The following is an 18,965-nucleotide window of genomic DNA, read 5'->3' on the forward strand; positions in this document are numbered from 1 at the left end:
TTGCTATGTGCCACAGAATGTTCATTGTTCTAAAATTAAGTTGTGTGTTACACTACATATTCATCATCACAATTATAAATAAGCACTTTTCTGACCACCATGTGAATGAGAACAACAATTTTCCAAATTTGCATCACTGAAGTTCAGTTATTAAATGAGTCAAATTCCATTTTTTTTTTTTTTTAATAAAGCAAATTTATCTGAAATCTCCACAAAAGGTTAACAGAAAGTTATTTTAGAAAGCAACAGTTTTGTGAACTGTAGTACATGTTGATTAACCCACTTTCAGCTAAGCCCTAAAACTTATGTTGTGGAAGGAAATATAAGCCACAATCTTATAGGAGATCTGAACCACAGTTAAAAGCCTAGACAAAAATAGTTTAGTATTCTTAACCTCAAAACATGTTTTTGTCTGTCTCTTAATTCATCAGTTGCTCCTTTTTATGAATAGGCATGAAGCTTTAATGATAGTAAAGAATATTTTTTTCCCTAAATAGCTTACTTTACCTTAGTGCAGTCCTCCTTCACTTACCTCATCTTTCGATTTTTATTTTAAATGTCCTTATTTCTTTTGAGAAATCCTCACTTCCTGTTCTTCTGTCTGTAACTCCACACAGTAATGCAAGGCTTTCTCCCTGGTGTGGAGTGTCATGCTCGCCCCCTCCCTTGGACCACAATAGAGTCAGGACGCTCTCTACGTTGCAGATAGAGAAAAGAGCTGTGTGTTAGTGGGCGTCCTGACTCTCCTGTATTCCAAGGGAAGGGGCGAGCACGAAACTCCACACCAGGGAGAAAGCCTTGCATTACTGTGTGGAGTTACATGCAGAAGAACAGGAAGTGAGAATTTCTCAAAAGAAATGAGGACATTTAAAATCAAAATCGAAGGATGCGGTAAGTGAAGGAGGACTGCACTAAGGTAAAGGAAGCTATTTAGGGGAAAAAAAACATTTCCTTTACAACCCCTTTAATTGGATTTAGGTCTGAACTGGGATCTTTTAGCAATATTGCATGTGGGTCTATTGGGCTTAAACTGGTGAGCGGGGAGATGTAACCCCCAGTCCTCTTTTTCTTCCTATGTAGTCACCATTCATACATGAAGGAAGGAAAATCCGTATAGTGTAGTATGTTCTTGTTTATTTTATAAACCGTAAAAAAAAAACTGTGTTTCAGAGAATATATGCTTTGCACATAAAAATGTTTATGCAGGGCAGTCGGCTCACTCCAGGAACTCGCTTGGTTGCTGCGACCTCTTGTGCTTTCCACCGCTTGCTTGACGTGATGTCACTAGAGAACCAAAATCTACATTGACGCGTTTCGCTCCTTCCACATGGCGTTCTCAAAGACCAGGATGTGAGCAAACCTATGTATATACAACAGTGACATGAACAGAACTGCCAGGTCCTCATTATTGCTGTCCACTTTGTGAAGGTTTTCTGTTGCGTCCAGTCTTGGTGGTAACTTTAATGCCTGTATTTACCTTTTTATTATGAGTGGCAGGTGGGTGGGATGTACCTCAGAGGTAGCTTAGATCTAAAGCTGTGAGAGATTAGCTTTTCTCTTCCTAATTAATGTGATTACAGACACTTTGTGGTGGTGCATTATATAGACATGTTAAAGCGAAACTTAAGTCATTTTTTCAACTTTCCATCTATTAAATCTTCTGCCCTTGTTGTTTTAACTTTGGATAGTAAAACATTTTTTTTTCTGCCAGCAAATGCCTTATACAGCCCACTTCCTGTTTCTTGTCTGGTAAAAAGCCTAGGCTTATGACATCATGCACAGCTCTCTCTTATGAGCGTTTTCCAGGAAGGGAGGGGGTGAGCCATAAGAGGGCCAATGAGAGCTGCAGAGCTGGAGGTGTGCCTCTGTGTACATCCAGGAAGTGAACCGGCAGCAGCTTCAGCTGCCCACAGTTAAAATGGTTGCAGCCAGACTTGGTGGAGGGAGATTTCTGCAGCATATTTGGCAAGTACAGAATCACAGTATATATAAAATATGCAAAAAGGTTGGAGGGAAGCTTCAGAATGGCAAATAATGTTTTTATTACAAATTGTGTGAGCAGACTGCAGTTCCTCTTTAAGTTTTCATTAAGTGTGTTAAAGCCCTGCTGAACCTAAAAATATATGCTTATGGAAAATGTGTGTGTAACTCTCAGGAACAGCTTGACTTTAATGTGAAATTAAAGCAGGGGTTCACCCAAAAAACAAGTATATAATATTACATTCAGTATACGGCAAACATGTACAGTATGCCGTTTTTTTTGGGGGGGGGGGGGTGTACATACGGTTTTATCGCTATTTTCCTCCCAGCTTCCGGGTACTCATTCCTGCGGGACTGGGCGTTCCTGTGCAGTGCCGCAGTGTCATCTGGGACTTTGCCCATATGATTGACGTGCCTGAGAAAAACTCCCACCGGCGGATAAGGCGCGTCATGACTTTCCGAAAATAGCCAAACTGCGAGTCGGCTCTATACGGCGCCTGCGCACCAATTAGGAGCCGTGTAGAGCTGACTGCACAGGCGCCGTATAGAGTCGACTCGCAGTTTGGCTATTTTTGGAAAGTCATGACGCGCCTTATCCGCCGGTGGGAGTTTTTCTCAGGCACGTCAATCATATGGGCGAAGTCCCAGATGACATTGCAGCACTGCACGTGAACGCCCAGTCCCGTGGGAATGAGTACCCGGAAGCCTGGAGGAAAATAGTGATAAAACCGTATGTACACCCCCCCCAAAAAAAACTGCATACTGTACATGTTTGTGGTATACTGAATGTAATGTTATATACATGTTTTTTGGGTGAATCCCCACTATAAGTAAAGATAATACAATCTTTCATTCATGTTTAATGGAACTGTGTATGCTGGGAGTTTTTTGAATGGCATTAGCAGTTTTCACAGATTTATTTTACTTGTCACCTGAAGTTTGTTCTGTATCATAGCTTAGAAAGCTGAAAACAAAGCCTACCTGAAAATGCACCATGCTTTCTCCTTTAAGTGTAAAGTCTTATCACTGCGGTATATTGCAGTCTGTGGATAGCAGTAGCAGTGTTCTGCCTGGTGCAAAGGTAATGAACTGCAAACAAAAGAGGATTTTCTCACCCGATGTGCCAAGGCGAGCTGCAAAGCAGTCATATTTTCTTGGATTGACTTGTGGAAAGGTGGATAGATTTTTCATTATGCACACATGGCTGTTACTTATGGACCTCTTTTACGAAGGGCCAGTGTCCGACTTTTCATAGCTGGGAACATGAAATGAAAACATGGCATATTTTATGTGCTGGATTTGAGCACATTCCAACGATCGTTTTCACAAAACGTGTAAATCGAATCTTTCCATGTTTCTCTTTAGGATTTCCATTTAGAATCCTTGTTCTCTATTCACTTCTTATTGTTAGCCATTATGCAACTTTATGCTATTCTTAAAAAGTATTCTTGCAATAATATTTGCAGCACACATTGTAGGATGTTCAGTTATATATTTTAAGTAACCTTGTTATTATATAAACAAGTATACAGTTACTTGGTTAATCAGGTTGGAAAAAAAGAAATCTGTTACCCATGGGTGATCCAGAGGAAGGTAAACAAAAAAAAACACCATAAAGTATGGTCCAATTTGTTCCAGCTTGGAAGTAATACATTCCTTCCTGATCCCCCAGAAAGTAATTAACCACTTGACAACCGGGCCTATTTTGGCACTTCCTTTGGCACTCTCCTTCATGTAAAAATCACACATTTTTTGTTAATATTATATTTTAACATTATATATTTTTTTTAGCAGACACCCTAGGGAATAAAATGTCGGTCATTGCAACTTTTTTTCTCACACGGTATTTGCGCAATCATTTTTCAAACGCCTTTTTTTAGGGAAATTAATTAAAAAATAACAAAACAGTAAAGTTAGCCCAATTTTTTTGTGAAAGATGATTTTACGCCGAGTAAATAGATACCTTAGGCCTCGTACACACGGTCGATCCATCCGTTGAGAATGGTTCCGACGGACCGTTTTCATTGGTTCACCGCTGAAGCAGACCGATGGTCTGATGTGCGTACACACCATCAGTTCAAAAACCGATCGGGTCAGAACGCGGTGACGTAAAACACACAACGTGCTGAAAAAAACAAAGTTCATTGCTTCCAAGCATGCGTCGACTTGATTCTGAGCATGCGCGGGTTTTGAACCGATGCTTTTGTGTACTAACCATCGGTTTGGACCGATCTGTCAGCGGTCCATCGGTTCGATTTTAAAGCAAGTTTTAAAATTTTGGTCCGAAGGACCAAAAACCGATGGGCCATTCACACGGTCAGTTTGGACCGATGAAACTGAACTTCGGTCCATTCTCATAGGTTTTGACCGATCGTGTGTACGCGGCCTAACGCGTCACACTTTAAAATTGCACACACTCATTGAATGGCGCCAAACTTCGGTACTTAAAAATCTCCATAGGCGACGCTTTAATTTTTTTTACAGGTTACTATTTTCGAGTTACAGAGGAGGTCTAGTACTAGAACTGTTGCACACGCTCTTACGCACACAACAATACCTCACATGTGGGGTTTGAACGGCGTTTACATATGTGGGTAGGACTTGCATGCATGTTCGCTTCTGGGCGAGAACTACCAGGGACAAGGGGCGTTTTGAAAAAAAATATATAATAATTTTAGTTTTGTTTTACTTCGTTTTTTTATTTTTACACTTTTTTTTACATTTTTTTTTTATCACTTTTATTCCTATTACAAGGAATGTAAACATCCCTTGTAATAGGAATCACTGTGACAGGTCCTCTTTATGGAGAGATGTGGGGTCAATAAGACCCCACATCTCTCCTCCAGGCTTGCAAGCATGAAATCGGTGAAAAAAATGCACCTATCACATGCCGACAGCCACAATTGCGGCTTTGTTTACTTGCGAGTACCGGGTGTGACGTCATAATGTTGCGCCCGGGCCTCCGACGGTCATAGAGATTCCCAGACAGCGCCGGCCGATTCGCTCTCCGGGCCCCCGATGGCACGGGAGAGCCCGGGGAGGCACCGGATGGCGCCTATAAGAACGATCAAGCGGCGGAACTGCCGATTTGATCGTTCTTATAGTGCACAGAATCAGCGGCTGAAGACAATGATATCTGAATGATGCCTGTAGCTGCGGGCATCATTCAGATATCACTGCACAAAGCTGAGGACGTTAAAAGACGGCCTCCGGTTGTAAGGTGGTTAATTACATACTCCATGAATCAACAGTCACTGGTGTTATTACCTATCAATTTTAATATACAGTTATATTTTGTTAATTTAGGAATGCATCCAGCTCTTTTTTAAAACAATCTACTGATTTGGCCAGATTCAGTTCTTGGAGGAGACTATTGAATATTTCTACCACTCTAAGGCCTTGTACACACGACCGAACATGTCTGCTGAAACTGGTCCGCACCGGACAGGTTTCCAGCGGACATTTGTCCAGCCCACCGTTTTGCAGCGGACAAATGTTTCTTGGCAATGCTAAGAAACATGTCCGCTGGAATCCTGTCCGGTGGACATGTTCGGTCATCTGTACAGACTCACCGTACATGGTATTTCCTATTAGCAGGCATTGGTACACCGTATGCAAAAGAGCAGCTGTAGGATAGATACACATTAATAGTTACATAGGGCCAGATTAACAGAAGAGATACTACGGTGTATCTCTGTGTTACGGCCGTCCTAACTATGCGACTGATTCATAGAATCAGTTACGCATAGATAGCCCTAAGATCCGACAGGTGTAATTGACTTACACTGTCGGATCTTAAGGATGCAATTCTATGCCGGCCGCTAGGTGGCGAGGCCATTGCGGTCGGCGTAGAATATGCAAATGACTAGTTACTGCGAACAACGAAGATCCGTGCGTTCGTCGCAATCCCGTACGTCGTCGCTAGTCGTTTTTACCCGTCGCAAAGTTACACCTGCTTTAACATGGCTTATCTTTAGATCAGCCATGTTAAAGTATGGCCGTCATTCCCGCGTCGAATTTCGATTTTTTGCGTAAGATGTCCGGGAATAAGAAATGCCGTAACGCACGTCGCATTTAAAAAAAACGTTGGGCGCCGTAATTTTGCGCAATGCACATCGGGAAATTTGAACACGGAGCATGCACAGAACGTTCGGCGCGGGAACGCGCCTAATTTAAATGGTGCCCGCCCCATTTGAATTAGGCGGGTTTGCGCTGAGTGGAATTACGAAAAGGGACTTGTGACATCATGTGAGTAGACCAAAGATTGCAGAATATAGGGTATGTATACAATAAAAAAAAATGGCGAAATAGACTGGATTAAAAAAAAAAGCTCAAGGACTTTAAAAATCTTACATTCATCGGGTTCATCCTGGCATGCAGGGGCCCCATCAAATCAGAATGGCGGTCAATGTTTTTGCTCTCTTACAGTCTAAATGGGATGGAGCCCCTCCCCAGGAAAGTACTTTTGTCGATTTGCAAAAGGAATTATTTCTGTTTAATGGGCCTATTTATTTAAAATCTTGGAATTATCGTTGTTTTGCCGTTGACTTTTTCAGTATTTTATGATCCTTGTATTCCTCTCCACATGCAAAACAAAAGTTACAAGGACATCCTTCTGATTTGGTAACAATTGCTAGAGGTACCCAACAGGGTTGCCCATATCCATCATTTCGTCTATCACAATTGGAACTTCATTGATTGCTGCAAGGGACATTTCTGATATCAAGGGAGTGACTTGAGGTTCATGAATCCATAAGTGTGTGCTATTCATTAACAATTTTCTTCTGTTAATCACCTCCCCGTTAACATCTATTCTCAATATACCATGCATTCTACATGATTTTGGGGTGGTTTCAGGCCTTCAGGTAAAAGAGAAAATGTCCATGACCTTAAATATTATTATTCCTCCAGAGGTTCTAGCTAGACTGCTTGTACACTTTCCTTTTATTTGACAAGAGTCTTCCCTCCCATATTTAGGTGTCCACCTCTCCTCCTTTCTATTGCAGCTCTATCATTCTCGCTTTCCCACTATGTATAAAGGTTTGGAGAAGGAATTTACTGAACAGGTTGTCTTTCATTTGCCTTGGTTGGGTCAGCTCAAAATGTTAAAAAATACTATTTTGGCTAAGCTTTTATATCTCTTTTGCTCCCTCCTTATAGTGATTTGCTGTTCGAATTTGATGCAATTATAATTGAAAATAATCCATTATTTATGCAGTAAGAAGTGGCATAGACTCCTGAAGAGGGTGTTGTTTGGTCTCAGGACAGACTTGGAGTCCCCAATCAATGGCTCTATTATCAGGCAACCCGATTAATGCAATTATCGGTTGTATATTCAAAGATTGAAAAACCCAACTGGGTCATTATGGAATGGCAAGCTATTCAATCCTTTACTATAGACTTTTTAATTTTGAAACCTAATAATGATCGCCCACTACCCCCAATTATGGATTTGATGCTATTGCATTTGCTGGTGGTATGGGACAGACTACAGAGCCCTGGGAATCTCTTATGCAGGTTTACACTACAGAAACAGGTTGACATGCAGAATAAAACAACCAGTATCAATTACCATTGGTTCCATTAAGGTTCTTTAAATTATCTCCTGGATCTGCTTTTGCTATTTATGTGAATTGGCACTTTCTGCCAAGCTTCCAGTTTATATATCCACCTCCCACTTCTTGTGCTTGAGGGCTGTCTGATTGTATATACATATTTGACCAGCTTTGTAGGTCTATGGGCAGTTAAAAGGAAAGCAAAATGAAGAGAAACTGTAATTGTTTACTTATTTATTCTGAAAGTACTTTTTGCCTGACTGTCCTGCAGATCTATTTTTTTCAATATTTGTATTTAGTGACCTGAAAAAAGCATGAAGCTCAGGAGTACTGACTTCACTAGTTCTCAGTCAGTGGCTCAAAAAACACGAAAGATCAACATGACCACCAGGCAAACAGTAACAACATTTTCTGTTAAAGGGACTCCTACAATGCCAGTTTACTTTATTTTAAATGACAAGTATATGGGGGGAAGTATAAAACAATCTAAACACATTTTTTTTTTCGTTTATTTTTTTCAAGAAAATTAAAAGCTCTTATTATTGGGAAAATCAAGAGATGTTAAAATTAAGGGATGCTGAACAATTTCTAAATTCACCCTTCACTCTATTTTTGTTTCAGGTTGAGATCCAGTCATGCTGCATTTTCTTACCCAATGACAGTCTACCATCACCCAGCACCATTGTGTCTAGTGACATCCCAGGTACGGTTAGAAGCTGGTACCATGGGCAGACCTCAATGCCCGGGACCCTTGTTGTCTGCTTGCCACAAATCAAGATAATGAGTACCGGACACAAATACATGGAACCAATTCAGGAGATCCCATTTGTGGTACCAAGACCCATAGTGGAGGAAGGTAAGGTGCATTATCTTTACAATGCAGAAGAAAAAAAAACTGTGTAGATTACTATCCCACACCTTGACAATGTATGACTCTAGGCAGAAATAGCCTGGCAAGATTTTAAGGCCACGTCAAACAATTTTTTAGAGGCTACAAATATTTTTTCTTATTGTTGATAGCTGATTGGAGCTGTATTCACAATTCCCACTGCAGCTGGTTATTATACATCTGTTCAGATGCAGACCACTAGTGTGGCATGGTTTTTGTAGCTTAATTGAAAGAAAAAAAATTAGCTGCTGAAGCTGGCAACAGTATTGTTGGAATTAGTATAATGTAGTTCTTGCATTAGCTGTATTTTATTTTTTAAAACAAAAACACATGGGGCATGTTCTAAAGCTTTGGTGTACAAAAGCCTTGCCTTGTACGACACACACATCTTTATTTTATGTGAATGTTTCTGGTTTCCCATAACTTGGACAAGACAACAACGGCTTTGAGTTGAGTTGGCGATGTTTAATAAACCAATCAGTGATCTGCTAAAGCTTTAGGGAAAAATGTGGAAAAGGCTAGAGCCTAAAATATGATCCCAGTTTTTGGTTCCCAGGACATGTAAACTAGGATTAGCTCCCTAAAAAAATAAACATTCCCTGAAAAATTGGGCAGTTGATAAATTACTTTTATCATACTGTGTACCTATTATTTTTAGCCTTGCTTTCATCTTAATAAGAAAGCTAAAAGTTCTAGAATACACTTTGAATAAAAAACAATGTTCCATTACCCTGATGCTTACACCTTCTGTTGTATTCCTCCTTTAAGGAGTCACGACTTAAAGCTCATGTATCAAAATTAGAATTAAGATAACTTGAGCCATTTACCATAACTAACATTTGTATTCCTAGTTCATTTTCTAAGTATACAGTGCCTTGCGAAAGTATTCGGCCCCCTTGAACTTTGCAACCTTTTGCCAAATTTCAGGCTTCAAACATAAAGATATAAAACTATTTTGAAGAATCAACAACAGGTGGGACACAATCATGAAGTGGAACAAAATTTATTGCATATTTCAAACCTTTTTAACAAATAAAAAACTGAAAAATTGGGCGTGCAAATATTCAGCCCCTTTACTTTCAGTGCAGCAAACTCTCTCCAGAAGTTCAGTGAGGATCTCTGAATGATCCAATGTTGACCTAAATGACTAATGATGATAAATAGAATCCACCTGTGTGTAATCAAGTCTCCGTATAAATGCACCTGCACTGTGATAGTCTCAGAGGTCCGTTTAAAGCGCAGAGAGCATCATGAAGAACAAGGAACATACCGGGCAGGTTCGAGATACTGTTGTGGAGAAGTTTAAAGCCGGATTTGGATACAAAAAGATTTCCCAAGCTTTAAACATCCCAAGGAGCACTGTGCAAGCGATAATATTGAAATGGAAGGAGTATCGGACCACTGCAAATCTATGAAGACCTGGCTGTCCCTCTAAACTTTCAGCTCATACAAGGAGAAGACTGATCAGAGATGCAGCCAAGAGACCCATGATCACTCTGGATGAACTGCAGAGATCTACAGCTGCGGTGGAAGACTCTGTCCATAGGACAACAATCAGTTGTATACTGCACAAATCTGGCCTTTATGGAAGAGTGGCAAGAAGAAAGCCATTTCTTAAAGATATCCATACAAAGTGTCGTTTAAAGTTTGCCACAAGCCACCTGGGAGACACACCAAACATGTGGAAGGTGCTCTGGTCAGATGAAACTAAAATCAACCCCAAGCGACTTACAGCTGTAATTGCAGCAAAAGGTGGTGCTACAAAGTATTAACTTAAGGGGGCTGAATAATTTTGCACGCCCAATTTTTCTGTTTTTTATTTGTCAAAAAAGTTTGAAATATCCAATAAATTTCATTCCACTTCATAATTGTGTCCCACTTGTTGATTCTTCAAAAAAAAAATTACAGTTTTATATCTTTATGTTTGAAGCCTGAAATGTGGCAAAAGTACACAAAGTTCAAGGGGGCCGAATACTTTCGCAAGGCACTGTATAATACATTAATTTCCTTCATAGGGCAGGTGTGTCCGACCTTTCTAAACAAAGGACCAGTTTACTTTTCTTCAGAATTTGGGAGTGGGGGGGGGGCTTATCTGTGGCCAGTGGGAATAGAACATGCCTCAGAGTCATTTGAAGTAAACAATACTTCATCATTGGTATTTGTAGGAGGAATTGTGCCCCATTGTAGGCATCATCAAACTAAATGTATGCCCAATCATTGGTGTCAGTGTGAGGAACAGTGCCTCAAATCAATGGGAGCAATAGTGTATCAAGGGCTGGATAAAGACAAGTATTGGACTGCAGTTTGGATACCACTATCATAGGGCAACAGCTTATGATTTCTAGTCTTAATACATAATTTCCTTATAAGGAAGCCCTATACTACTATTAGGGCAAGAGGCAGTGCCGGGACAAGGTCATCTAGAGCTCAGGGAAAACATGCCAAAAAGAATTATTGAACACAAATTCACATGCTTACCTCCTAAGCATAAATTCCCCTCCTTCCAGGACAAATCTGTCCCCCTCCTCAAATCCATCTCCTAGCACAATTCTTTGCCCCCCAACACATATATCCCCACCCAAAAAAATCACCACTCCTAGCAGGAATCTTCTACCCCTCAAATTTCCCCTCTGAGTACACCCCCCAATCCTCCATCCCCTAATCATCCTTACTAGCCCAAATACCCACACCCCCACCATATCACCTTTTATAGCACAACAACCCCCCCCCCTTCCCCTTCTAGCACAAATCCTCTTCTCCCATCCCAACACATATCCCCCATAATCACCAATCCCAGCAGTTTTACCAAGATTCCCCTTCCTATAACAATCCCTTCTGCCCCCAAATCCCCCCTTTTAACACAACCCCCCAATATCCTCACAGTGCCCCCTTGCATAATGCCACAGTGCCCAGGGCAGCTTCCCCTCCTACCCACCCCTTGTCCCGACCCTGGCAAAAGGTTTAATTTATTAAAGTTTAATAAGAGCCATATGTACTGCCTCACAAAAAACAATCATAATCAGACTTTTTTTTTCTACAACTGTCATTTCCCTTTTTAAATTTGAGTGCTTGTTTTTGAGGAAATATAGACACCACACACACTTATTTGTCTTATCAGTGCACTCAACCAGCATTCAGGTCTAGGTCCTTATATTGGTTAGTACTGAAACTGCTCTATAAACCTGAGGTTCTGGGTTTATGTAAGTTCAGAATAAGGCTGTCATAAAGAATAAATAATTACATTTATTACAATTTGTTGAGTTATATACCAAATCTTTAACTGAGAAGCTTGAAGATTTCCATTTGCATATTAATGGCCCTGTATCAGGGTCTCCTAGGACACACCGGAAGGTGGTTGTGCTGGTTTGATAAAATTTACTTTTTTGCAGATTTAATTTAATGGTGTCAAATTTCGAAAACATACTGAGCATGTTGTAAATTCTAGAGTTTCAAATCTTTTTTTCCTGTGCTATGAGTTTTATGTAATGCATGATGTAATGAGCCCTAAGTGATGATAGACAGTAGATAAAGATCACTCAGTTACCTCTCCTGTCAGTTGATTGTATATCTCACACCATATTTCGACCCTCTGGCCTTTTCTGCTCTTAGAAGTTTTTTATCTCACCCGGGTGGAATTCATTAACTGGAACAGAAAACAAACTTAATACCTGTAAGCGTAGGCTGGACAATGAATATACCTGTAATGCCACAAACATGTGCTCTTACTCAAGAATATAACTATAGCTCAACTACTGGAACTAATGATACAGGGCTCATGCACACAGACACCTTTTTAAATATATCGAACATTTTATTATAAATGCATTTGCCATGCAAGTGATTGCATTGTATGTACAGTATTTATGTATACGCCACAAAAGTTTTTTCCTAAGTTGGCAGGACCACCTGGTCAGTGATGGCACCCAACTTGAGTTGTTTAAATGGTTGCTGTTGTTATCATTGTCAAAGTGGACTGGTGTACCATCCAACAATATCTGGCTATGGGTTTACCTCCCTAGAATATAATAGGCAGTAGATAAAGGCAAGGATCACCTGTTAGATTTTAATCATCACTTGTTATTATAATCATCAGTTTTTCTACATCATAATCTCTGCTGAATATATGTTTTTTTGTATGTAATATGAGATATGCTTACAATCTTTAGCAATGGCTATTAGTATACTTTCTTACAATCTTAAGGGCCTGGGCTCCATCCGTAAACGTTGGCTGGCGTTAAAGGAGTTCAGGTCCTTTAATGCTGACGTGATCATGGTTCAAGAGACACACTTTAAGGTTGATGGTTCATTCAAATTTGCAACCACTTTCCTACCACGTGTGTTGCCTCTGATCCCTCCGGAGTGGCTATTCTCTTCAAACGTTCCTCTGCCATATGTGTTGAATGCTCATTTTTAGATCCTCATGGCTGCTTTATTCTCTTGAACTGTGATCACAGTAAAAAAAATAATAATAAAAATGCAAAAAAACTATCCCCTATTTTGTAAACGCTATAAATTGCGCAAACCAATCGATAAACACTTATTGTGATTTTTTTTTTACCAAAAATAGGTAGAAGAATACGTATCGGCCTAAACTGAGGGAAATTTTTTTTATATATATATGTTTTGGGGGATATTTATTATAGCAAAAAGTAAAAAAATATTGCATTTTTTTCAAAATTGACGCTCTATTTTTGTTTATAGCGCAAAAAATAAAAACCGCAGAGGTGATCAAATACCACCAAAAGAAAGCTCTATTTGTGGGGAAAAAAGGACGCCAATTTTGTTTGGGAGCCACGTCGCATGACCGTGCAATTGTCTGTTAAAGCGACGCAGTGCCGAATCGCAAAATCTAGCCTGGGCTTTTAGCAACAAAATGATCCGGGGCTTAACCGGTTAATATGTCACCTATACTGTACGTGGTGGGATGCCATGATAGAAGCAGGAAAATTAACTAAAAAGGGTAAAATTAAACATGAAGTCTGAAAAGGGAATGTAAAGCAGATTGTAATAAGTCTACTGCACATTTCCCAGCAAACATGAAATGTGAGAGATAATTGAATTAGTGGTCATGCTACTGGATTCTGAGGTAAATTAAGCATATAAGTGGAAGAGGCTGTGAATTGCAAATCAATGGAATTAATCAAAATGTTTCCCAATCAGAGAATGGACGGGAAGTTTGGCTGCATCAAAGAATGAAATTGAAAGAAATTATGTCCAGTAAATTAAAAACACGGTTTGGTATAGAAGCTCCATATGGCTGTCATTGCTAGATTGTAACCATGAACTCGAAGTAAACAATATAAGGTGATCTATGTTCATTATGTATTTAGCAGTATTAAAATAAATTATTTTCATCTACTGTACAACATTCTTTAGACAAAGTATCTTCACATAACTTCCTGTCCTGTCTAATGTCCCTAACACTACCCATACATGAAGGCTAAACGGCCCTTCTGTCATTTTGATTGTGTTAGATGTGAGAGCAGTTAGGTTAGGGCTAAATGTTGGCACATTGCACAAGGGGAATGGGAAGTTTCCTGCAATTTTCAATTTATGTGCAAACCATACATTAAAGCGTATATAGAGATCTCCTGACATGCACTGTTCAGATGAAGAAGCAGCATCATGTGCATTTGTTCTGCACTAAAAATGCATGCACAGTGTTTTTCATGTATCCCAATGGCTCTAGTTCACACCATGCAGTCAGTTTCCGGTCAGTTTCCAGTGCAGAAAACAAGAGCTGCGGCTGGATTCACACCTATGCATTTTTAGTGCTTTTTGCAGATTTGCACTACAGTCCATTTACAATGCTTTCCTATGGAACACGTTCTGTAGTACAAATCTGCAAAATGCAAAAAGCACTAAAAATGCATAGGTGTGAATCCAGCCTAAGGGAAGAAAAACAAATCTTTTGTTGTTGATGTGTGAGGATTGATGGGCAGATACAGTGGTGTCATGTAACAATATAATAATTACTTGTTTATACTCAACCGAAAGCTGCACATGTGCAGATCCTTTAGGCCTTATGTACTCTGCTACTCCGAAACTCATGTTTAGGAACTCGACTCAATAAAAGCCTATTTGTTCCTGTACACACAGGCTTTTACAAGAGTTAAAGGGTCACTAAAGGAAAAAAAATGTTTTGCTGAAATGACTGTTTACAGGGTATAGACATACAAGTTAACTGATTCCTTTTAAAAATGATTAAAAATAGATTAAATTCAATCATATAATGTGCCTACAGTTTCACTTTCGTTTTTAAACTGGTTTCATGTTTCTGTAAAGTAAAGAGACCCACAGAACAAACACAAACAAATCCAGGGCAGTGTTTTGTTTTTAAAATGAATCTGATTGGTTCTGAGGAGTTTTAGACACACAGCTTGGACTACAGTAAAAAGCTGCCATGAGATTTTTCATAAGGAGCCAGACAAGCAGGAAGTGTGGAGATCACAGCAGAATTACAGCAACTTCAAAGCAAAAACGAACAATGAGGACATGAAACCAGTACTGCAGTAAGGTAAAGGAAGCTATTTAGCTAAACATTTTTTTTCCTTTAGTGATCCTTTAGGAGCAACAGAGTTTAGAGGCTGTCAAAGCTCCTCTTCTGAATGCAGACGAATTGCATTCAGGAGAGGAGCTTTTGGGCATAAAAATGACAAATTGGCCTAAGGGCCAGTTCACACCAGACGCAGTTTCGTTCAGTTCTGTGTGCTTTTTTTCTGCACAAAATGCATGCACTGTGTTTTCCATGTATTCCAATGGCTCTAGTTCACACCATGCAGTCAGTTTCTGCACTGAAAACTGACCAGAAACTGACTGCATGGTGTGAACTAGAGCTAGCTAGAGCCATTGGAATACATGGAAAACACTGTGCATGTATTTTTAGTGCAGAAATAATGCACACAAAACTGTACAGAACTGCATCTGGTGTGAACTGGCCCTAATTGCTAGGCATGTTTAGCACTTCAGCATTTATTGATTTTCATGGCCAGAATAAAATAAAATTCTGAACAATGATCTCAATAAACTCCCAAACTCTAAATGCTGCCAAACCATTTTAAAAGCAGCTTAGGTGAGTTTATGATTTTCTCTTGTCAAAGGAAACAACCTTTATGCTGCGTACACACGATCATTTTTCGGCATGAAAAAAACATTATTTTTGAAAAACGTTATTTAAAATGATTGTGTGTGGGCTACACATCATTTTTCAGGTTCTGAAAAACGACAATTTTATTTTCGAACATGCTGCATTTCTTAACGTTGTTTTAAACAATGTCGTTTTTCGGGTTGTAAAACATGATTGTCTGTGGGCTAAAACAACATTTTAAACCCGCGCATGCTCAGAAGCAAGTTATGAGATGGGAGCGCTTGTTCTGGTAAAACTACAGTTCATAATGGAGTAAGCACATTCATCACGCTGTAACAGACAGAAAAGCGCAAATCGTCTTTTACTAACAAGGAATCAGCTAAAGCAGCCCCAAGGCGAATAGAACTTCCCCTTTAGAGTGCCGTTGTACGTCTTGTACGTCACTGCGCTTTGTTAATCATTTTTTAAAAACGATGGTGTGTGGGCAACGTCGTTTTTAATGAAGAAGTTGGAAAAACTTCGTTTTTTGGACATGCTAAAAAACGAAAAAAAAAAATTGCATGCCGAAAAATGATCGTGTGTACACGGCATTACAATGAATGAGTGTGCATGAAGCCTTACTAAGGACACTGGGCCTTACCATGCTCATTGTTATCCTATAACTTATATACATTGCTTCCACTGTGATTGTCTTCACACTCAGACATCTTGTTACTGAAAATAAAGAAGTCATGCCATTTGTTTATGGAAATGCATACTGTAGAAAATGTATGCAAGGGCTTCAAAACATACATTTAACAGTTTTTGTGTTAGGTAGTATTCTTTAACCATTGAGTACAAGTTTGTAATACCCCTTAATTACCAGAATTTTTTTCAGTGCTGTGATAGTGCCACTGACAGTTGATCTATCATGCATCAGTGTACCCAAATGAATTGTGTATAATTTTTTGGGAGACAGATGTACAGCATCTTACAAAAGTGAGTACACCCCTCACATTTTTGTAAATATTTTATTATATCTTTTCATGTGACAACACTAATGAAATGACACTTTGCTACAATGTAAAATAGTGAGTGTACAGCTTTTATAACAGTATAAATGTGGTGGCCATTCAAAATAACTCAACACACATCATAGGCGTGCCTAGGAACACCTTAATCAGACCCCTTATATTTCACAAAAGCTCCTAAAAAAATTGTAATATAAAACTATTTAAAAAAAAAAATTAAATAATGAAAATGAAAACTACCGACACGGTCCACTGCTTCACTGTGGCCTCGTACACACCAGCGGACATGTCCAATGAAAACGGTCCGCGGACCGTTTTCATCGGACATGTCCGCTCGGAGATTTCGGTCTGATGGCTGTACACACCATCAAACCGAAATCCGCGCGGACATAGAACGTGGTGACGTAGAAGACACCGACATTCTCTCTCGCGCGAGTTCAATGCTTCCACGCATGCGTCAAATCAATTCGACGCATGCACAGGATTTCGGTCCACTGGTTAGACGTACTAACCAGCGGACATGTCCGCCGGACAGCTTTCCAGCGGACATGTTTCTTAGCATGCTAAGAAACATTTGTCCGCTGGAAATCTGTCCGCTAGCCTGTACACACCATCGGATCTGTCCGCTGAAACTGGTCGGCGGACCAGTTTAAGCGGACATGTCCGGTCCTGTGTACGAGGCCTGACACTACCATACGCATGTTTGTTTAAACTTGCAATAGGCTGGGCACACCTATGACACACAGCCATTAATTTCTAAACTGCTGGCAACAAAAGTGAGTACACCCCCAAGTGAAAATGTGCAAATTGGGCCCGATTAGCAACTTTCCCTCCCCGGTGTCATGTGACTTGTTAATGTTACAAGGTCTCAGGTGAATGAGTAGCAGGTGTGTTAAATTTGGGGTTATCGCTCTCACTCTCTCATACTGATCACTGGAAGTTTAACATGGCAACTCATGGCAAAGAACTCTCTGAGGATCTGAAAAAAATGAATTGTCGCTCTACATAAATACAGTGATTTAACAGGACAGGTTTCATTCAGAACAGGCCTTGCCATGTTCGACCAAAGCAGTTCAGTACACATGCTCAGCATCATATTCAGAGGTTGTCTTTGGGGAGTAGACGTATGAATGCTGCCAGCATTGCTGCAGAGCTTGAAGGGGTGGGCAGTCAGCCTGTCATTGATCAGAATATACACCACACACTGCATCAAATTGGTCTGCATGGCTATAGTCCCAGAAGGAAGCCTCTTCTAAAGATGATGCACAAGAAAGCCAGCTTCAGTTCATTGAGGGAACCATGCATGCCAAAATGTACTGTGACATACTGAAGCAGAGCATGATCCCCTCCAATCGGAGACTGGGCCGCAGGGCGGTACTCCAAAATAACGACCCCCAAACACAGCTCCAAGATGACCTCTGCCTTGCTAAAGAAGCTGAGGGTAATGGTGATGGACTGGCCAAGCATGTCTCCAGACCTAAACCCTATTGAGCATCTGTGAAGCATCCTCAAACAGAAGGTAGGTCTCTTAACATCCACCAGCTCCAAATGCCAAAGCAATATAGACCGCTTCATCCGTATTGCTCTGCTATCATCTGAAATATTACTCCAATTATAAATTCTTTGATATTGGACAAAAAGTAGTTCTGTGTAGCCCCCCTATATTATCTGATAAATTATCTAATGTTTTTTTTATATGTCATTTTATATGTTGGCAGTGGTGAAAATATTATTTTAAAGAAACTTGGCAATGATTAAAATATCAGCTGCTATCACATACTGTTTTTTAAAGGTATACTATACAGCCTAATGTTTGGATTTTCCCTCCACCCCACTCCTCTTTGTGGCTATAACAGCTTCTGGAAAGAGTTTTCATAAGATTGTGTGTCTGTAGATGTTGTGCCCATTTGAGAGGACAGTTACTGATGTTGGACAATAAAACCTGGTTTGCAATTCATCCCAAAGTTGCTCAGTAGGGCTTGGATCGGGGCTCTGTGCAAGCCACTTAACTTATTTCACACTAAACCTGTCAGACCATGTCTTAAGGATTGTGGCCGAGTTGTCCAAAATATCTGTGTATGCTAACCTGTGTATGGATGTTGTATGGATATGTGCTTGACCTTAAATCACCTTGTTTTTGGATGGGATGACTAATGAGCTGATATAAGTGTTATGGTTCAATATCCACATATGGACATAAAGAGGCATACTTCTAAAACTGTAAAGGTGACATTCACCAAACATTCACTGCAGGTGGATGTGTTTTAAATGACAGTGATTGAGTCACCACTAGTGAATGTTTGGTGAAAGTTGCACTCCCTGCTCTGTAAATAGACCCTGCAGTACATGTATCAATCTTTGTATCACTACTTGGTGAGTCAGTGACCAGGACCAAGCATGTTTATAACAGTTGTTGCCCAACTAATATACACATATTTGCTAAG

The 18,965-nt window shown here is 39.9% G+C and overlaps 1 protein-coding gene across 1 annotated transcript in view; it reads left to right on the forward strand.

Moving 5' to 3' along the window:
- VPS13B (vacuolar protein sorting 13 homolog B) overlaps positions 1-18,965 on the forward strand; it is a 1,252,356-nt gene that overhangs the window by 588,935 nt on the left and 644,456 nt on the right. Inside the window, 1 exon segment of the mRNA XM_040354774.1 lies at positions 8,157-8,391. Within this exon segment, the coding sequence (XP_040210708.1) occupies positions 8,157-8,391 (235 nt within the window).

The sequence above is a fragment of the Rana temporaria genome, chromosome 5 (genome assembly GCF_905171775.1).
Source record: "Rana temporaria chromosome 5, aRanTem1.1, whole genome shotgun sequence".
NCBI lineage: Eukaryota > Metazoa > Chordata > Amphibia > Anura > Ranidae > Rana > Rana temporaria.